Source organism: Rhinoderma darwinii, chromosome 8 (assembly GCF_050947455.1).
Source record: "Rhinoderma darwinii isolate aRhiDar2 chromosome 8, aRhiDar2.hap1, whole genome shotgun sequence".
Taxonomy (NCBI): Eukaryota; Metazoa; Chordata; class Amphibia; order Anura; family Rhinodermatidae; genus Rhinoderma; species Rhinoderma darwinii.
The window spans coordinates 4,112,909-4,136,521 of record NC_134694.1 but is presented as its reverse complement, the minus strand read 5'-3'; the positions used below and the strand labels follow the sequence as shown (position 1 = coordinate 4,136,521).

The window sequence follows — 23,613 nt, the reverse complement described above, 5'->3', positions numbered from 1 at the left end:
ACATTACATCATATGTGACTGATATCAGCCGCTCCTCTTATATCACTCCAGCACTATTATATCCTCCAGAGACATTACATCATATGTGTGACTGATATCAGCCGCTCCTCTTATATCACTCCAGCACTATTATATCCTCCAGAGACATTACATCATATGTGACTGATATCAGCCGCTCCTCTTATATCACTGCAGCACTATTATATCCTCCAGAGACATTACATCATATGTGTGACTGATATCAGCCGCTCCTCTTATATAACACTCCAGCACTATTATATCCTCCAGAGACATTACATCATATGTGTGACTGATATCAGCCGCTCCTCTTATATCACTCCAGTACTATTATATCCTCCAGAGACATTACATCATATATGTGACTGATATCAGCCGCTCCTCTTATATCACTCCAGCACTATTATATCCTCCAGAGACATTACATCATATGTGTGACTGATATCAGCCGCTCCTCTTATAACACTCCAGCACTATTATCTCCTCCAGAGACATTACATCATATGTGTGACTGATATCAGCCGCTCCTCTTATATCACTCCAGCACTATTATATCCTCCAGAGACATTACATCATATGTGACTGATATCAGCCGCTCCTCTTATAACACTCCAGCACTATTATATCCTCCAGACATTACATCATATGTGACTGATATCAGCCGCTCCTCTTATATCACTCCAGCACTATTATATCCTCCAGAGACATTACATCATATGTGATGTGACTGATATCAGCCGCTCCTCTTATAACACTCCAGTACTATTATCTCCTCCAGAGACATTACATCATATGTGTGACTGATATCAGCCGCTCCTCTTATATCACTCCAGTACTATTATCTCCTCCAGAGACATTACATCATGTGTGTGACTGATATCAGCCGCTCCTCTTATATCACTCCAGTACTATTATATCCTCCAGAGACATTACATCATATGTGTGACTGATATCAGCCGCTCCTATTATATCCTCCAGAGACATTACATCATATGTGACTGATATCAGCCGCTCCTCTTATATCACTCCAGTACTATTATATCCTCCAGAGACATTACATCATATATGTGACTGATATCAGCCGCTCCTCTTATATCACTCCAGTACTATTATATCCTCCAGAGACATTACATCATATGTGTGACTGATATCAGCCGCTCCTCTTATATCACTCCAGTACTATTATATCCTCCAGAGACATTACATCATATGTGACTGATATCAGCCGCTCCTCTTATATCACTCCAGTACTATTATATCCTCCAGAGACATTACATCATATGTGACTGATATCAGCCGCTCCTCTTATATCACTCCAGTACTATTATATCCTCCAGAGACATTACATCATATGTGTGACTGATATCAGCCGCTCCTCTTATATCACTCCAGCACTATTATATCCTCCAGAGACATTACATCATATGTGTGACTGATATCAGCCGCTCCTCTTATATCACTCCAGTACTATTATATCCTCCAGAGACATTACATCATATGTGACTGATATCAGCCGCTCCTCTTATATCACTCCAGTACTATTATATCCTCCAGAGACATTACATCATATGTGACTGATATCAGCCGCTCCTCTTATATCACTCCAGTACTATTATATCCTCCAGAGACATTACATCATATGTGACTGATATCAGCCGCTCCTCTTATATCACTCCAGTACTATTATATCCTCCAGAGACATTACATCATATATGTGACTGATATCAGCCGCTCCTCTTATATCACTCCAGTACTATTATATCCTCCAGAGACATTACATCATATGTGTGACTGATATCAGCCGCTCCTCTTATATCACTCCAGTACTATTATATCCTCCAGAGACATTACATCATATGTGACTGATATCAGCCGCTCCTCTTATATCACTCCAGTACTATTATATCCTCCAGAGACATTACATCATATGTGTGACTGATATCAGCCGCTCCTCTTATATCACTCCAGTACTATTATATCCTCCAGAGACATTACATCATATGTGACTGATATCAGCCGCTCCTCTTATATCACTCCAGTACTATTATATCCTCCAGAGACATTACATCATATATGTGACTGATATCAGCCGCTCCTCTTATATCACTCCAGTACTATTATATCCTCCAGAGACATTACATCATATATGTGACTGATATCAGCCGCTCCTCTTATATCACTCCAGTACTATTATATCCTCCAGAGACATTACATCATATGTGTGACTGATATCAGCCGCTCCTCTTATATCACTCCAGTACTATTATATCCTCCAGAGACATTACATCATATGTGACTGATATCAGCCGCTCCTCTTATATCACTCCAGTACTATTATATCCTCCAGAGACATTACATCATATATGTGACTGATATCAGCCGCTCCTCTTATAACACTCCAGCACTATTATATCCTCCAGAGACATTACATCATATGTGACTGATATCAGCCGCTCCTCTTATATCACTCCAGCACTATTATATCCTCCAGAGACATTACATCATATGTGACTGATATCAGCCGCTCCTCTTATATCACTCCAGCACTATTATATCCTCCAGAGACATTACATCATATGTGTGACTGATATCAGCCGCTCCTCTTATATCACTGCAGCACTATTATATCCTCCAGAGACATTACATCATATGTGTGACTGATATCAGCCGCTCCTCTTATATAACACTCCAGCACTATTATATCCTCCAGAGACATTACATCATGTGACTGATATCAGCCGCTCCTCTTATAACACTCCAGCACTATTATATCCTCCAGAGACATTACATCATATGTGACTGATATCAGCCGCTCCTCTTATATCACTCCAGCACTATTATATCCTCCAGAGACATTACATCATATGTGACTGATATCAGCCGCTCCTCTTATATCACTCCAGCACTATTATATCCTCCAGAGACATTACATCATATGTGTGACTGATATCAGCCGCTCCTCTTATATCACTCCAGCACTATTATATCCTCCAGAGACATTACATCATATGTGACTGATATCAGCCGCTCCTCTTATATCACTGCAGCACTATTATATCCTCCAGAGACATTACATCATATGTGTGACTGATATCAGCCGCTCCTCTTCTATAACACTCCAGCACTATTATATCCTCCAGAGACATTACATCATATGTGTGACTGATATCAGCCGCTCCTCTTATATCACTCCAGTACTATTATATCCTCCAGAGACATTACATCATATATGTGACTGATATCAGCCGCTCCTCTTATATCACTCCAGCACTATTATATCCTCCAGAGACATTACATCATATGTGTGACTGATATCAGCCGCTCCTCTTATAACACTCCAGCACTATTATCTCCTCCAGAGACATTACATCATATGTGTGACTGATATCAGCCGCTCCTCTTATATCACTCCAGCACTATTATATCCTCCAGAGACATTACATCATATGTGACTGATATCAGCCGCTCCTCTTATAACACTCCAGCACTATTATATCCTCCAGACATTACATCATATGTGACTGATATCAGCCGCTCCTCTTATATCACTCCAGCACTATTATATCCTCCAGAGACATTACATCATATGTGATGTGACTGATATCAGCCGCTCCTCTTATAACACTCCAGTACTATTATCTCCTCCAGAGACATTACATCATATGTGTGACTGATATCAGCCGCTCCTCTTATATCACTCCAGTACTATTATCTCCTCCAGAGACATTACATCATGTGTGTGACTGATATCAGCCGCTCCTCTTATATCACTCCAGTACTATTATATCCTCCAGAGACATTACATCATATGTGACTGATATCAGCCGCTCCTCTTATATCACTCCAGTACTATTATATCCTCCAGAGACATTACATCATATGTGTGACTGATATCAGCCGCTCCTATTATATCCTCCAGAGACATTACATCATATGTGACTGATATCAGCCGCTCCTCTTATATCACTCCAGTACTATTATATCCTCCAGAGACATTACATCATATATGTGACTGATATCAGCCGCTCCTCTTATATCACTCCAGTACTATTATATCCTCCAGAGACATTACATCATATATGTGACTGATATCAGCCGCTCCTCTTATATCACTCCAGTACTATTATATCCTCCAGAGACATTACATCATATGTGTGACTGATATCAGCCGCTCCTCTTATATCACTCCAGCACTATTATATCCTCCAGAGACATTACATCATATGTGTGACTGATATCAGCCGCTCCTCTTATATCACTCCAGTACTATTATATCCTCCAGAGACATTACATCATATGTGACTGATATCAGCCGCTCCTCTTATATCACTCCAGTACTATTATATCCTCCAGAGACATTACATCATATGTGACTGATATCAGCCGCTCCTCTTATATCACTCCAGTACTATTATATCCTCCAGAGACATTACATCATATATGTGACTGATATCAGCCGCTCCTCTTATATCACTCCAGTACTATTATATCCTCCAGAGACATTACATCATATATGTGACTGATATCAGCCGCTCCTCTTATATCACTCCAGTACTATTATATCCTCCAGAGACATTACATCATATGTGTGACTGATATCAGCCGCTCCTCTTATATCACTCCAGCACTATTATATCCTCCAGAGACATTACATCATATGTGTGACTGATATCAGCCGCTCCTCTTATATCACTCCAGTACTATTATATCCTCCAGAGACATTACATCATATGTGACTGATATCAGCCGCTCCTCTTATATCACTCCAGTACTATTATATCCTCCAGAGACATTACATCATATGTGACTGATATCAGCCGCTCCTCTTATATCACTCCAGTACTATTATATCCTCCAGAGACATTACATCATATGTGACTGATATCAGCCGCTCCTCTTATATCACTCCAGTACTATTATATCCTCCAGAGACATTACATCATATGTGTGACTGATATCAGCCGCTCCTCATATATCACTCCAGTACTATTATATCCTCCAGAGACATTACATCATATATGTGACTGATATCAGCCGCTCCTCTTATATCACTCCAGTACTATTATATCCTCCAGAGACATTACATCATATGTGTGACTGATATCAGCCGCTCCTCTTATATCACTCCAGTACTATTATATCCTCCAGAGACATTACATCATATGTGACTGATATCAGCCGCTCCTCTTATATCACTCCAGTACTATTATATCCTCCAGAGACATTACATCATATGTGTGACTGATATCAGCCGCTCCTCTTATATCACTCCAGTACTATTATATCCTCCAGAGACATTACATCATATGTGACTGATATCAGCCGCTCCTCTTATATCACTCCAGTACTATTATATCCTCCAGAGACATTACATCATATATGTGACTGATATCAGCCGCTCCTCTTATATCACTCCAGTACTATTATATCCTCCAGAGACATTACATCATATATGTGACTGATATCAGCCGCTCCTCTTATATCACTCCAGTACTATTATATCCTCCAGAGACATTACATCATATGTGTGACTGATATCAGCCGCTCCTCTTATATCACTCCAGTACTATTATATCCTCCAGAGACATTACATCATATGTGACTGATATCAGCCGCTCCTCTTATATCACTCCAGTACTATTATATCCTCCAGAGACATTACATCATATGTGACTGATATCAGCCGCTCCTCTTATATCACTCCAGTACTATTATATCCTCCAGAGACATTACATCATATGTGACTGATATCAGCCGCTCCTCTTATATCACTCCAGTACTATTATATCCTCCAGAGACATTACATCATATGTGTGACTGATATCAGCCGCTCCTCATATATCACTCCAGTACTATTATATCCTCCAGAGACATTACATCATATATGTGACTGATATCAGCCGCTCCTCTTATATCACTCCAGTACTATTATATCCTCCAGAGACATTACATCATATGTGTGACTGATATCAGCCGCTCCTCTTATATCACTCCAGTACTATTATATCCTCCAGAGACATTACATCATATGTGACTGATATCAGCCGCTCCTCTTATATCACTCCAGTACTATTATATCCTCCAGAGACATTACATCATATGTGTGACTGATATCAGCCGCTCCTCTTATATCACTCCAGTACTATTATATCCTCCAGAGACATTACATCATATGTGACTGATATCAGCCGCTCCTCTTATATCACTCCAGTACTATTATATCCTCCAGAGACATTACATCATATGTGACTATCAGCCGCTCCTCTTATATCACTCCAGCACTATTATATCCTCCAGAGACATTACATCATATGTGTGACTGATATCAGCCGCTCCTCTTATATCAGTCCAGCACTATTATATCCTCCAGAGACATTACATCATAAGTGTGACTGATATCAGCCGCTCCTCTTATAACACTCCAGTACTATTATATCCTCCAGACATTACATCATATGTGACTGATATCAGCCGCTCCTCTTATAACACTCCAGTACTATTATATCCTCCAGAGACATTACATCATATGTGTGACTGATATCAGCCGCTCCTCTTATAACACTCCAGTACTATTATATCCTCCAGACATTACATCATATGTGACTGATATCAGCCGCTCCTCTTATAACACTCCAGTACTATTATATCCTCCAGAGACATTACATCATATGTGACTGATATCAGCCGCTCCTCTTATATCACTCCAGTACTATTATATCCTCCAGAGACATTACATCATATGTGTGACTGATATCAGCCGCTCCTCTTATATCACTCCAGCACTATTATATCCCCCAGACATTACATCATGTGACTGATATCAGCCGCTCCTCTTATAACACTCCAGTAGTATTATATCCTCCAGAGACATTACATCATATGTGTGACTGATATCAGCCGCTCCTCTTATATCACTCCAGCACTATTATATCCTACAGAGACATTACATCATATGTGACTGATATCAGCCGCTCCTCTTATAACACTCCAGCACTATTATATCCTCCAGAGACATTACATCATATGTGTGACTGATATCAGCCGCTCCTCTTATATCACTCCAGTACTATTATATCCTCCAGACATTACATCATACGTGTGACTGATATCAGCCGCTCCTCTTATATCACTCCAGCACTATTATATCCTCCAGAGACATTACATCATATGTGACTGATATCAGCCGCTCCTCTTATATCACTCCAGTACTATTCTATCCCCCAGACATTACATCATATGTGTGACTGATATCAGCCGCTCCTCTTATATCACTCCAGTACTATTATATCCTCCAGAGACATTACATCATATATGACTGATATCAGCCGCTCCTCTTATATCACTCCAGTACTATTATATCCTTCAGAGACATTACATCATATATGTGACTGATATCAGCCGCTCCTCTTATATCACTCCAGTACTATTATATCCTCCAGAGACATTACATCATATGTGACTGATATCAGCCGCTCCTCTTATATCACTCCAGTACTATTATATCCTCCAGAGACATTACATTGTATGTGACTGATATCAGCCGCTCCTCTTATATCACTCCAGTACTATTATATCCTCCAGAGACATTACATCATATGTGACTGATATCAGCCGCTCCTCTTATAACACTCCAGTACTATTATATCCTCCAGAGACATTACATCATATGTGACTGATATCAGCCGCTCCTCTTATATCACTCCAGCACTATTATATCCTCCAGACATTACATCATATGTGTGACTGATATCAGCCGCTCCTCTTATATCACTCCAGTACTATTATATCCTCCAGAGACATTACATCATATGTGACTGATATCAGCCGCTCCTCTTATATCACTCCAGTACTATTATATCCTCCAGAGACATTACATCATATGTGACTATCAGCCGCTCCTCTTATATCACTCCAGCACTATTATATCCTCCAGAGACATTACATCATATGTGTGACTGATATCAGCCGCTCCTCTTATATCACTCCAGTACTATTATATCCTCCAGAGACATTACACCATGTGACTGATATCAGCCGCTCCTCTTATAACACTCCAGCACTATTATATCCTCCAGAGACATTACATCATATGTGTGACTGATATCAGCCGCTCCTCTTATATCACTCCAGCACTATTATATCCTCCAGAGACATTACATCATATGTGACTGATATCACCCGATCCTCTTATAACACTCCAGCACTATTATATCCTCCAGAGACATTACATCATATGTGTGACTGATATCAGCCGCTCCTCTTATATCACTCCAGCACTATTATATCCTCCAGAGACATTACATCATATGTGTGACTGATATCAGCCGCTCCTCTTATAACACTCCAGTACTATTATATCCTCCAGAGACATTACATCATATGTGACTGATATCAGCCGCTCCTCATATATCACTCCAGCACTATTATATCCTCCAGAGACATTACATCATATGTGTGACTGATATCAGCCGCTCCTCTTATATCACTCCAGCACTATTATATCCTCCAGAGACATTACATCATATGTGTGACTGATATCAGCCGCTCCTCTTATATCACTCCAGCACTATTATATCCTCCAGAGACATTACATCATGTGACTGATATCAGCCGCTCCTCTTATATCACTCCAGCACTATTATATCCTCCAGAGACATTACATCATATGTGACTGATATCAGCCGCTCCTCTTATATCACTCCAGTACTATTATATCCTCCAGAGACATTACATCATATATGTGACTGATATCAGCCGCTCCTCTTATATCACTCCAGTACTATTATATCCTCCAGAGACATTACATCATATGTGTGACTGATATCAGCCGCTCCTCTTATATCACTCCAGCACTATTATATCCTCCAGAGACATTACATCATATATGTGACTGATATCAGCCGCTCCTCTTATATCACTCCAGTACTATTATATCCTCCAGAGACATTACATCATATGTGACTGATATCAGCCGCTCCTCTTATATCACTCCAGTATTATTATATCCTCCAGAGACATTACATCATATGTGACTGATATCAGCCGCTCCTCTTATAACACTCCAGCACTATTATATCCTCCAGAGACATTACATCATATGTGTGACTGATATCAGCCGCTCCTCTTATAACACTCCAGTACTATTATATCCCCCAGAGACATTACATCATATGTGTGACTGATATCAGCCGCTCCTCTTATAACACTCCAGTACTATTATATCCCCCAGAGACATTACATCATATATGTGACTGATATCAGCCGCTCCTCTTATAACACTCCAGTACTATTATATCCTCCAGAGACATTACATCATATGTGACTGATATCAGCCGCTCCTCTTATAACACTCCAGTACTATTATATCCTCCAGAGACATTACATCATATGTGTGACTGATATCAGCCGCTCCTCTTATAACACTTTAGCACTATTATAAGCGGATCTCCTTCATATGTTGGATGATCCTTGTTCATGTGGCTGGTCCCTGGGTGTGACACTTTACATGGCTCCCCCCATGGGTACAATGGTTCTGTCTTTGTCATTATCCACTGTGGACTCCATCATTACAGACGCGGCTGTTCATAAAGAAATAACAGGGTTGTCCTCTTGGGTCTATGTGGCAGCGCTGCCTTACAAGAGTCCTCTCTAGGTCCTACTTCTTGATTGTAAAGTGAGTCCCCGGTGGACTCCTGAGTGTGGGTAATAGGGTCTCAGTCGCTTTGATCCACCTGAGAGCTAGCAGCGATGCTGGACACATCTGTAATCATATCATTAGTCACATTTAGTGTCTTGTCGGCCATGTTGGTTGTCACCCGGCCGTCCTGGATCTGCTATAACATTATTATGCTCTTGAATGTCATTGTATATTGTTGTTCATACAGGTTTCATTACCCCTCCCAATAAATCTGGGATTTTACCAGTGTTTCTCCTTTTCCCTCCCCAGTTGCAGTACCACGCTGGCCTGGCATCCGGCCTCCTGAACCAGCAGTCCTTGAAACGCTCCGCCAACCAGATGGGAGTCTCGGCCAAGAGAAGACCCAAGGCGCAGCCCACGACCCTCGTCCTCCCACCCCAGTGAGTAACCGAAGACCCTTGTAGGAAACCATTGAATAACCCAGTTTATTACTTTTTGAGGCGTTTTCCATTGAAGTTTATGGGGTTCTCCGTTTCTTGCTACAAAAACTTGAAATTGGCCACTAATATTTGCTCCACCCTGGTCTTTTATTGTATTATACTAGGTACGATGCCCTTCTCCAAGCGCTTAAAGAGGACCTGTCACTAGGTCATATAAGTTGAACCGGTTACTGACCTAAGTGGCACTGTTTCCCCGATTCCAGCGCTGTTTTCCTTTTTTTCCTGGGCCCTCCGGTTCCAGAGATATGTCCACTGGTTTGTTGGCTCCCTATAAGCTGTAGTTAGCCAACTGGGTGGAGCTAGCTTCCCTGCCTCTGATGCTGACCAATCAGCGCGAGGCAGCTTAAATGTAGTTCACGCCCTGTTGGCAAACTACAGCAAATTAGCATAGATTGAGCCAACACAACAGTGGCCATATCTCTGGAACGGGGGGGTTCAGGAAAAAAAGAAAAACATCGCTGGAATCGGGGAGACCGCGCCATTCAGGTCACTTAGCAGTTTTTTTTAAAGGTTACATCACTAAGGACCCCAATGTGCAGGGAGGGGGGACTCGTTTATTTAGGGGCACTCCGAGTCACTGGACTACAACCTATAACAATGGCTGATATTGGACGTCACACTTTAAATATGCCGGTCCATCAAATGTTCCGGCTTATCAGACCCAAGTATACAAATCCTAATAGTCTGTGGCGGATAACTGGAATTTCTGGACTATCAGACGCCGGATTAAAGGAATGTGCCGCACTTTGTGTTACTTTGACGGCTTTTCGCCCTCTCTGAATTTTTTGTTCTTCGTACTTTGCATCTCCTCTCTCCAGAGATCTCGCCATCGACTCCTCCATCTTATTGCAGAGCATTAACTTTTAATATTGGCAGGATAGGGCGCAGATAACCTGTAATGAAGTAGTAATCCTCCCGCCCGCGCTCCGACTCCTCTCCGGGATCGCGGCACCGGGAGCGGCCTAATTAAAAATTAAAACTCTGTTTGCGTTTCCAGCTCTGCTAGATCGCTGTTTGTACAAGGCCGGGGCTGAGCTAATAAGAGCGAGATCAGCGGCCAAGAAGTTTCATTATCAGGCGGCTCATTCGCTCTCCTCTGGGTTGCGACGAGCCGCAAGATCAGCAACAAAGGAAATATCGCCACAGTTACCCGGCATCTCTCGCACAGAGGAGCGGGCGAGGAGTCTTAAAGGGGTAGCAAATGTCTATTCGGCTTTTTCTTAGTTAGGTGTCAACTATCACTTATGCGGAAAACACTGCGGTTGTCACTACGTTTCCAGAAAAGCAGTAAATCTTTCTAGCAGATTTAAAGGAACGCTCCAGGTAGCATTATGTCTAGTGCAGGGGGCGGGGCTTGACACAGCGATTCCATCTGCTGTCCTTTTGAGTCACTGTGTCATGCACCGCCCCCTCAGGACTGGCATCGGTTTTGTATGGAGTATTCCTTTAACACTCTAGCTTATAGGGAGATTGTGTGACCACCATGGTGGGGGGAGGTAGGTAGCCATATTGATTGGCACCCAGCTTTCCTAGACTACTGTGTTCACTACAGCATGCGCCGCTTTCTTAAAGGGGACTTCCCATAATCGTTATTTATCACCAATCTACAGGATAGCTGAGAAATATCTGACCGCTGGGATCCCCACCAATCACGAGAACGGGCTTACTTTGCCGATCCTGGGAACCCCAATGGAATGAAGCGGTACTGCACATGCCAGGTAAGCCTGTTCTCGTGATCGGTAGGGGTCTTAGCAGTTGGACCCTGACCGATCAGCTATTGATGTGGATAGTTGATAAATAACGATTATGGGAAGGCCCCTTGCAGCAATGATTCTACTTACCGCTGCACAACTGTGTGCTGTTCAGGAGTCTGGGAAAGCTGGGTACTAACCATTCTGGGAACTTCTGTGGCAAGATATGGCGTGTTATGTTTTCATACCCAATTCCGTGTCCCCCCTTTCCATCACTTTTTAGATTGGGGTAGCCTGCGACACTTCCCACATATTGCATTGTGCCCTTCAGCTGATGTGACCCTATGATGTCATGGCGCCGCGCTGCCCAACACCGCACCGGTGAACATGTCTGAGCCCCGTGCCGCTTTCTCTGCGGCTGTATATAGGATTATAGCGCTCGCTGCGGTTTATTGTCACATAATGGACCGGCGCCAAACTGCGGTAATTATAATGTAAGCCCCTAATATATATATATAGTATACACATACACACATTATATGCGTGCACCCAACCCCGCGATGTCTCCTGAGTGTGCTTCTTAGGCTACGTTCACATCTGCGCTAGGGTCCCGTTCCGACGTTTCGTCGACTACGCTATTGATTCCGTCAAAACAACGGAACCCTTTGCACAACGGAGACAAACGGAAACCATTGGCACCGGATCCGTCACCATTGAACTCTTTGGTTTCCGTTTGCGTCCGTCAGGGTCCCGCTCCGTCGGAACGGGACCCTGGCGCATATGTGAACGACGTTTTACTGGGCAACACATCTCAGCTCGAATTTAAAGGGCCAGTCACACTTATAATAGTGCAGGAGCGGTCGATATCTTGGATATAAGCATCTCTGGATGTTCTCAGCACTGGAGATCTGTGACCTACAGTAGGGATCATGGGGACACTCATCCTATTAAAGTATGCTACAGTCAGCCTGACATGTCTGATAACAGAGAACAGTAGATTGTATTTGCCCGCTCTACTCTGCGAAAGTTTGACAGACAGCAGGGTTAGTGCCCCGTTTAGAGCGGTTGCTTGATTTACACAACCCCCATCCCCCAGTTCAGCTTGTCACATGAAGATTGACTGAGCCGGAACAACCCCTTCCGACCGCCCGTGAGCGCAGCGTCCGTCAGCGGCCTATAATGATCCTCAGTGCAGCCGTGCCGTGTCCTGAATATAATCCGTGATGAGCAGATTACATATGGAGCAGCATTAGTGATACATAAGACGGCAGTCCTACAAGCGGGACACGTTATTATACGGCGTATAAGCGGCGCCGCAGATACAGAACTGATATCTACAGCAATCAATATGGCCGCCAGTACCGCGCCCGCTTCTGAAGTCCATTGAAAGTGGTTGCGCTGTGTCCGGTATTTTGCCTCATCTTTTCTCGGACATTACTGGACAGTGGGTCACTGTAGACGAGCAGCGGGGTCACAGACGCGGCTCAGACGCTGACTCTCAGTAACTGCGCCGTCGCCGTGTACCAGCGGATGTTCTTTTCGTCTGGACCCGGATTCTCCGATTTTTCCTCTGACGTTCGCTAATCTCCGTCTAATCTCCTTACACGTCGTCCGCGCTCAGCCTCACGTGTCTGGGATTTGACCCCCCAAACGGCGATGGCAGAGGAAGCGTCCGCGTTCTGCGCTGTAATCCTCTTTACCGTCTAATTTCTGTCTTCAGCTTTAAGGTCTTTATTTGGCTTTTCTCCTGCTCGGATAGGAAGACGTCATGGGCGTCCAATATGGCGTCTTTCTGAAAATTGCGCACAAGAGATACGTATAGATACATGCTGGCGGCTCCGTGGAGGAAAACCAGTAAAATCGCATTAATGGTTCCTGATCGTGCCGGATTATCAGACTTCCTGGATTATCAGACGCCGGATAAAAGGCATTTCACTGTACAATAGCGATTCCTACGAGGTCGACTCCAGTATATATTGAATATAGAGAACGACCCCTTTAGAGGAGAACTCCAGCCGGGTCCTCCAGAGGGGCAGTTACAAATATCTCTCTGCTGGCAGCCAAGACCTTATGTGCCTGGGGAACCGGTGGTGTCCGTATTTAAAGGGATTCTCTATACACCCTATTAGGAAGTTCTGGGTATTAGAGGGTGGTCTTCTGTTCAGGATCCTCCTCTCTTGGGCAGAGTGGAGAGCTGTGTCTCTGGAGGACTTGTCCTGTATTACACAGACAACACTTTGATATGAATTGTGTAATACTTAATTTCTCCTGTGGTGGCGCTGCAGGGAAACTGAGCACTTACTGCCAGGTTTCTCCACAGATCAGATGATCGCAGGAGGACACTTTGTGATCAGCTTATTGTCAAGGGATTCTTCTAAAACAAGTAGGGATTGTCTAAAGCAGAGACCCCCTTTAACAGACATTACTGGCATTGACGTGCAGGGTCTGTTTTATGCTCCCAGGCGTTTACAGAGCGGCACCACCAGGCGATGGTTTGCACAAAGTGACTCCTGTCACATCTTCCTGTGTCGCCCGCCGGCTGCGCTGCTTCAGCCCTGTCCTGACCGGTAGATTTACAGCAGTCCTCCCGACAAACCGCTTTACCGCTCAATCATGCGGACAGATTATGGAGAACTTGCGAGAGCCGCGTGTGCCTCCACCCTAGGACATGAGAGGGGTCAAAACATAAAGGGGTTACACGGGAAGGTGCGGGATTTAGGAACATGTGGAGAACAGGAATAGACAAAACTTTCTCGTTTTGTTTTTTTCTTTCAATTCATTGCCATTGTCAAGATTTCTGCTTGCTGGCAGTGAATAGAAACATCCTTGTTTACATCTAGAAGCTTAAAACCTGTCCAGGCCTAGTCTTGCTCACTCAGCTGCTGGGCTTGTTACATGGTATCCGTGTCTGTAAGTGAGAGGATTGCCTAGACTGTATACGTTGTAACAAACCATCAGCTGTGTGATCGGGACTAAGCCAGGAAGACTTTTCAGCCTCTAGATGGAAATAAGAAAAGTTCATATTTACTGATCACAAAGGAAGATTGCGAATATGAGGAGGAAAGGAAACGCAAGCCTTCGTTCTCACCCAGAGCTGAATTCAGAATTCTGCTGGCTTCTTGGTAGCTCACGTTTTCCTGCCACCCCCTGCTGGTTCAGCGTCTGTATACAACATGTTCTGCTGCACTGCATTATGGGAGGTGTGATATTTACATCAGGCAGGTTTCGGCACAGATCTGGGCGCAGCGGATGACGCGCTGCGGATTAAGCCAGTCGTACCCTATCACGTACCAGTGTTCCTCAACCTATGACTCTCTAACTGATGGAAAACGACAACCCTCGTTCTGCCAGGGCATGCTAGGAGTGGCGCCATCATCCTCTATTTCTGGCTTTGCAGGGACACGAGGGGTTAACAGAACCCGTTCACATGTAAATTATATGCCACCTTTACGGGACTGGGGATGGGGGGGGGGGAGGATACAAAACTATAATTAGAATTTTTCATTAACACCGCTGTCGCCACTTTTACGATTTTTCAAGTGAGTACAAGTTGCGCTCCTGGGCGTGGTGCGACTTGCCTGGGAGGCTCGGCGTTCCCACGTCTACGATCGTTAACCCCGCGCCACTCTCACCGCGACGTAACATAATTACATGGGGCCAGGACGGCGGCGCGCTTATAATAGGATACTGCGTTACTGACAGATACTTCACCGCGCCACAGCCATTAGCCGAAACCTTAGGGAGCGTCTGCTCGGCGTTCTCCGAAATAAACCCTGGCAGAATTAATGGCCGGTGTCTGGAATTCCGCGCTGCGCTCCAGCGAGGGGGAAACCCCGGCTATTTCAGTCCCGTACATAAAGGATAAATGGCGTTTTGATTAGGATAATTGTGGCGTAAGGAGGGGGAGGGGAGGGGACCGCCGTCACTTACTGAGCATTATATCTAGTGAGACGTTCTCTAATGCTGTGTAACCAACCCCCGGCAGCGCAGCGGCGCCCCCCGTCATGTCAATACTATTCTGTAATCGGTTGTAGATTAGAAATGTTCATCCTGCGCTTGCTGCTTCCTGAATAGAATGCAAGAATTGCAGTGAGGACTGAACATCACAGTTGGAGAGTCTCCAGTGTTATTTAGGTCCAGATTCCCGACCGTAGTTCTGTGCCGCGGGTTCACAGGTCACATGATGCGGGGAGTCGTCTCGCGTTTCCTCATCAGGGCACCATTTCCGTGGGATATTTGATTACCGCGCCATTCTGCGCTCTCGCAGCTATTGAAGAGTCTCCTGTGGTCGGCTAATCGCATTAACGCAGTCCAGCGCACGCTTTATCTGTGAGCGAGTCCTCTGATGTTATACGATCAGTCAAGAGACGGCAAATTCACTTTACTGCGCTCCATCGTAGACGCTTTTCCAGCACGTGACGGACGGTTTATGGTGTCGGTGACTGGAAGTGGCGTCTGCGTCTAATCCATCCATTAAGACGCCGGGGAGGCCGTCACCCGCACATACACCGGGTCTTATATACTGCCAGCAATTACAGCGCAGGGCGCTACACCTACAGACGGTCATCCTCCTCCTGTGCAGGTAAATGCAATCTACTGCTCCCTGTTATCAGCCCTCTTTAGGGCAGATACACACGAACTTTGCGTTTTTGCGCGCGCAAACAACAATGCGTTTTGCGCGCGCAAAAACCATTTGACAGCTGCGTGTGACATCCGTGAAAATCACGCAGCCGCCATCATAGAGATGAGGCTAGTCGACGGCCGTCACTGTCCAAGGTGCTGAAAGAGCTAACTGATCGGCAGTAACTCTTTCAGCACCCTCGACAGTGAATGCCGAACACAATATCGAAAAAACTGTTGAAAAAAAAGAAAAAGTTCGTACTTACCGAGAACTTCCCGGCCGTTGCCTTGGTGACGCGTCCTTGGTGACGCGCCTCTCGACATCGGGCCCCACCTCCCTGGATGACGCGCCAGTCCATGTGACCGCTGCAGCCTGTGCTTGGCCTGTGATTGGCTGGAACTGTCACTTGGACTGAATTGTCATCCCGGGAGGTCAGACTGGAGGAAGAAGCCGGGAGTTATCGGTAAGTCAGAACTTCGTTTTTTTTTCTACAGGTTCATGTATATTGGGATCGGAAGTCACTGTCCAGGGTGCTGAAACAGTTTAACTCTTTCAGCACCATGGACAGTGACTATCTCCTGACGTCGCGTACCGATAATTTTTTTGCCGGGTTCGGCCAAAACGAGTTCGGCCGAACCCGGTGAAGTTCGGTTCGCTTGTCCGGCTTCGCTCATCGCAAAGACACTCCGTTTGGATGTTGGGAAACAGAAAAGCACGTGGTGCTTTTCTGTTTACATTCATCCTGTTGACAGCTGGCGCGCTGTTTCAGTCGGTTCGCACGGAAGTGCTTCCGTGCGACCTGCGTGGTTTTCACGCACCCATTGACTTCAATGGGTGCGTGATGTGCGAAATACGCAGAGTTATTGAACCTGTCGCGCTTTTTGCGCTCCAGACAAACGCTGCGCAAAAAGCACGGACTGTCTGTACTGCCCCATAGAGTTGTATTGGTCCATGCGTGTCGCGTGAAAACCACGTGGCCCGCACGGACCGAATACACGCTTGTGTGAATCCCCCCTAAGGTTGAGGAGAAGCTGACTGTAGGAAAGGTGAATACAATCAATTGCTTCCTGTTATCAGCCAACCTCTGTGCAGCTCATCAGCCCGTATTACCGCGTACCAGAGCTGCACTTCATTCATTGGTTCATTCCTTCGGGCATAGGATCATGTGGTCATTAATGGGTTAAAGCTATTAACACGACTGCTTTTGAGAGCAAGGCAAATTTTCGGAATTGAATTGGGGCAAACCGTGGGACCGGAGCTTTCTCGTGTCTACTGTGTCAGTGTTCACTGCCGGTTTGTCATTGTATTCGTGATATCTGTATCAGGGAGGCTCAGTCTGATCTATTCGGAACAGAATTGGCACTTCTTGCACATGACTTGGCACCACCTGTTTCCTCCTGTTCGCCGTCGTACATCAGTTGTCGGGTATACGTTATATTCTGTAGTTTAATTCTAATGTTTAATCAGATTGCAGTCGCCCCCCCCCCTTCCCGAAATGTCCTTATATTTATCAGCATTTGAGAGGAGCCCGCACCCTCCTCACCAGACGCCACCAATTACGGAGCGGCAGCGCCGGGGCTCGGGGGGAATATATCACCAAGTAATTGATCATTAGCAGCTAATAATGACCACGTCGGTCATTACAGCTCAAAGTTTGGGTGTGAGATGGAAAACACGGCTTCATCTCCTCGCCTTCATGTATCCGATAAACATACAGCGCCTTGACTTATTAGACCCGCCAATACGATGCCGGCGCCCCCGATCCGGAGGCGTTAGCAGCTTGTTAGAAGCCCCCGCCGCTGGCCCCTGTAACCCCGGTCATGGCGCCCCAGCCTTTCGGATAGATATATAAGAAAAACATTTTACATTCCCGTCCAAGCGGAAAAATAGCAAATTGTGCCCACGGAAGCTGGCGGAGGGGGGTGTGACCGCGCGGCTGCAACAACGCTACCCGCCAAAGGAAAAGACATCGAGAGAGCGACTGACCGGACTACAGGCTTCTGTGTGTCATTATCGGCCCCTCATGGGCGCACCGGGCCCCTAAAATAACGACCTTTAATTGGCTCCATAAGATTTCTATAAATACAGAAGAGGCGGACGAAGAATGTTTACTGTGAATGGAGCACTGCGCTGTCATAAATGCTGCTCCATAGGTAGCAGACAGGAAGGGGTTAAAGCAACGATCAGTCCGTGGAGGCCGAACCGAGGAAACGCAACATGGATCCACCTCTCGGAACTGCGAGTCTTCATGCACGCGCTGCGTAATGTGATGCGGAAATCTGCATTGAAACGGCAGGTGATTCACCGGTAGAATCCGCACTTAATACTGCGCTCTCTGCTGCGCTCTCTGCTGCGCTCTCTGCTGCGCTCTCTGCTGCGCTCTCTGCTGCGGCCTCTGCTGCGGCCTCTGCTGCGCTCTCTGCTGCGCTCTCTGCTGCGCTCTCTGCTGCGTTCTCTGCTGCGTTCTCTGCTGCGCTCTCTGCTGCGCTCTCTGCTGCGCTCTCTGCTGCGCTCTCTGCTGCGCTCTCTGCTGCGGCCTCTGCTGCGGCCTCTGCTGCGCTCTCTGCTGCGCTCTCTGCTGCGCTCTCTGCTGCGGCCTCTGCTGCGCTCTCTGCTGCGCTCTCTGCTGCGCTCTCTGCTGCGGCCTCTGCTGCGGCCCTCTGCTGCGGCCTCTGCTGCGCGCTCTGCTGCGCGCTCTGCTGCGCTCTCTGCTGCGCTCTCTGCTGCGCTCTCTGCTGCGCTCTCTGCTGCGCGCTCTGCTGCGGCCTCTGCTGCGCTCTCTGCTGCGCTCTCTGCTGCGCTCTCTGCTGCGCTCTCTGCTGCGCTCTCTGCTGCGGCCCCTGCTGCGGCCTCTGCTGCGGCCTCTGCTGCGGCCTCTGCTGCGGCCTCTGCTGCGGCCTCTGCTGCGCCCTCTGCTGCGCGCTCTGCTGCGGCCTCTGCTGCGGCCTCTCCTGCGCTCTCTGCTGCGCTCTCTGCTGCGCTCTCTGCTGCGCTCTCTGCTGCGCTCTCTGCTGCGGCCTCTGCTGCGGCCTCTGCTGCGCTCTCTGCTGCGGCCTCTGCTGCGGCCTCTGCTGCGGCCTCTGCTGCGGCCTCTGCTGCGGCCTCTGCTGCGGCCTCTGCTGCGGCCTCTGCTGCGTTCTCTGCTGCGTTCTCTGCTGCGCTCTCTGCTGCGCTCTCTGCTGCGCTCTCTGCTGCGCTCTCTGCTGCGGCCTCTGCTGCGGCCTCTGCTGCGCTCTCTGCTGCGGCCTCTGCTGCGCTCTCTGCTGCGCTCTCTGCTGCGCTCTCTGCTGCGCTCTCTGCTGCGCTCTCTGCTGCGCTCTCTGCTGCGGCCTCTGCTGCGGCCTCTGCTGCGCCCTCTGCTGCGCCCTCTGCTGCGCCCTCTGCTGCGGCCTCTGCTGCGCTCTCTGCTGCGCTCTCTGCTGCGCTCTCTGCTGCGGCCTCTGCTGCGGCCTCTGCTGCGGCCTCTGCTGCGGCCTCTGCTGCGCCCTCTGCTGCGCCCTCTGCTGCGGCCTCTGCTGCGGCCTCTGCTGCGGCCTCTCCTGCGCTCTCTGCTGCGCTCTCTGCTGCGGCCTCTGCTGCGGCCTCTGCTGCGGCCTCTGCTGCGCTCTCTGCTGCGGCCTCTGCTGCGGCCTCTGCTGCGCTCTCTGCTGCGCTCTCTGCTGCGCTCTCTGCTGCGGCCTCTGCTGCGCCCTCTGCTGCGGCCTCTGCTGCGCCCTCTGCTGCGGCCTCTGCTGCGCCCTCTGCTGCGGCCTCTGCTGCGCTCTCTGCTGTGGCCAGCGTCTATTTACCTGTCGGCAGCAATATTCCTTTTTATTCCTAGGTAGTCCACGGACTCGCAGTGTGGCCGCCATTGTCAGCGATCAGAGCCCTGATGAGACACTCGGCTCTGCTGCACCTCCCCCTCCCCCCAGGTCATTTCAGGTCCCATTTTGCTGCTGGGAGGTTTTAATAAGAATAATCCCCGTGTCCTGTGTGTGTAACCTGTGTCTACCCCGCGGCCTGATATCTCCCCCCTCCTCCCATCTATCACCTGGAATAATGGCTTATAAAGCTTCAGCGCGGCCCTGGCGAGCGCGCGGTTATATTAGCGCTGTCTGCCGCATCCTCCTGACAGGTCGGCAGCTCCCGTGCTATCTGATGTCTCCCGCCACCTCCTCTGATCTAATCTGGGGCCCGCTCTTTCTTTCCCGTCTCCCTCCCTCCCTGACAGCTGATTGTCACCGGTGACAGCTTCATCCCGACGTCCCTGCTGAAATGTCGTTTTTTTTTTTTTTTTCGCTTTCCAGCAAACCCGCTCATCCGTACATAGCAAATCAGACACACGGCCGTGCCCAGCGCTAACAAGCGCCCGTAAAATATTCAAGAACATTGTACCCGGCCAGATTTCCCATATTCCTGGTCTTAAAGGGAACGTGTCGCTAGAAATTATTATTATTTTTTTCAGTTAAACAATTATTTTTTAAGTGATTACACATTGTATTAATTTTTTCACAAGTCAGGAAATATTATAAATTAGATTCTAATTTATAACATTTCCATGTTCTGACCACTAGAGGGAGCAGTTCCCAAAATTGCAGCATGGTCAATGTGGTAAAGCAACCTCATTGATTTATGCTGCAAATTTGGGGTGGATGCACTCGCTTTAGTGTCATCACACAATCCCCCCCTCCCTTCTTCTGGCTAGTGTCGGGAGAAGGAGGGGTTTGAAGGTCTTCAAACCTCCTACACTGTGTGCCGCCATCTCCGGAGCGAGGGACCCTGAGCACATTCACAGCGTATCGGCAGTGGAACCTACCCAAAGGGCCGGCCCAAACCGGAAGCCTTACATTGAGCCCCCATATAGATTACAATAGATCTTTAATAGAGAGACGCTGTTATCATATAGGATCCCCATATCACCCCGCAATGTTTTCTTACCGCACGTCCCTGTCTGATATTGGCCTATTCTGTTCATCCTGAGCTTCCTGGTTCATGAGTAGAATTCCAGATCTACAGTAAAGACTGACACAGACATAACGAGACGTGGGGGTGGGGTTTTTCTTTACGTTCTGTTGTAGCGTTTCGATTTTTGCATCTTTTCACGCAGAAAACGGCGGTAAGTGGGTTTTCTTAACATCGCCATGGAGTCGTTTTTCTTTTAGTATCGGTACTACTCTTTGCGACTACGGCAACACGTAAAACCAGTCTTGCTCTGCACGTTTCTAATGCCATTCATGGTCTTTGCAAACTGGGTAACATACCCAATGGGCACTGTAATGGCGGCCACGAGTGGTGGTCACCCAGCTGCCGTTTCTTTAAGGTCGTCGATGCCCTTTATACACCTGCTGCCATCGTGGGGGGTGCACGGACTAATCCCTTCATTAGGGCATCCGGAAATAAAAGGGTCCGTCTGGCGGCAGATCGTCTTGAAATATACATAGGCCGTGCAGGAGTTTGGAGTACAGAGACGCGGTGGGCGCGCGGGTTTTACGTGGCGTCCATCTGCAGGATTAGGTGTCACAGAACTGTCTGAGCCAATCAGTATTCTCGGTAAAAGTTTCCGCTCTCCTGTGAACTCCATATTTCAGGCATTTAATACAGTCGGACAGAGACAGAAAAGTCAGCTCAAGTTCACATTTGAAGCCGACATCAAAGCTCTGATGTTACTGCTGTGCTTCCAATTAGCGCTTTTGTTATAGCGAGGGGGGGGGGGCGCTGGCGCAGCTACAAAGCCTCGGTGACGATCTGCCAGTCAATCAGCAACATTTGCTTATCATCCCGACTGAGATGCCCTGAAAAATCCCATATTCTGTGTTCATGCTGGAAAAAGAACTGGGAGAAACTACCCCTTACCCCCTCCCAGGGATTGAACCCCCGCCTAGACCCCCTATGCTGACAATATGGGGTGTCCTGTCCCTATTTTTGTGACAGATTTGGTGTAGGACACAGAGAATTTCCATCATTGCCCAGTTAATTGGCTTTACTTTATTCTACTCCAGTCACATCCAAAGCTTAGCTGTGATGTCACATCTGACTTTGAGTGTGAATGGAGAAGGAAGCATGATAGGACTGTTGATCTTTACTAAAAAGGAGCTATATCTAATATTTTAGGGCGCCCTAAGATCCCCGTGCCACAACAGAAGTTACCAGAGGCGTTGTCTTATGAAGATACGGTAATTCCTGTCCAAATGACCTATTGGTGGCCGCTGGGGGGGATTCCTGGCAGGCCGTGGCCTCCCCCTGCAATCGAGTGTTGGGAGCTAGACCCACGGCGATCAGCTCAACATCGCACCGGCTCCGATATGGAAGGGGTTGTCTCTTTAATATTGCTATTAGTTTGGGAAAACTACACTAACGGGGTTCTCCGCTTGGGACAATGCCTTTTTGTTAGAACGGCCCCCTAATCATAAGCTGATCGCAGGATGTCCTGTTATTATGACCCCCAGCGATCAACTTCGATCTGTGAGGGAATCCACAGCAAGTGTTTAGTTTCTCTGCAGCGCCACCACAGGAGAAATGAAGCATTACACAGTGCCTATTGGAATCGATGGTTCGTCTGTATAATCCATGGACATGTCGGGTCCTCCAGAGACGGAGACGCTCTTTGTTGCCGCTCCCGTTAATAAATATTGCCGTTTTTTGGGGTTCCCTTTATACCCCAGTAAAGATACGGGAGTCTCCGGTCTCAGACGGTTTTCTTCTTTCACCCTCCGGCTTTGAGCTCGTCTGCCGGGCGAGGAGGATCCTTTCATCCGGGCTCCGAGTGGAGTATTTTTAGTATCCAGTTGGCACCAGATGTAAAATTCCTGCGTGTTTCAGGTTTCTCGATTCCTTTTTATTATTTTTATTTCGGAGACGGCTGTTTGAATCCGACAGACAGAAAATCAATTCTGGAATTGCGCTACTTGGGCTAAAAATAAAATCTCGCTGCTAATTTATTCCTATTGTCTCCTCGGGTTCCTCTCGTCTCCCGTTCTCATTGTAAAATTTCTGTTGTCCTCATTTTAGAGGGAGGAAAAAAAATAAATAGGGGAAGCCGAGGTGAGGGACTACAACACCCATCAGCTGACGCTAAGGCCTGTTGTATGGGGTGTCCAGCCCGGGCCCTAACACTGTAGAATCCTATCAAGACGGCGTGTTGAACCCAGTGCTCTCAAACTGTTGCCA

The 23,613-nt window shown here is 47.1% G+C and overlaps 1 protein-coding gene across 2 annotated transcripts in view; it reads left to right on the top strand.

Moving 5' to 3' along the window:
- The window catches only part of MED27 (mediator complex subunit 27), a 151,133-nt gene that overhangs the window by 68,238 nt on the left and 59,282 nt on the right, over positions 1–23,613 (top strand). For both annotated transcript variants that reach the window (XM_075834697.1, XM_075834696.1), the window contains exon 3: positions 9,965–10,095. In XM_075834697.1, the coding sequence (XP_075690812.1) occupies positions 9,965–10,095 (131 nt within the window). The remainder of the gene's footprint in view (positions 1–9,964; positions 10,096–23,613) is intronic.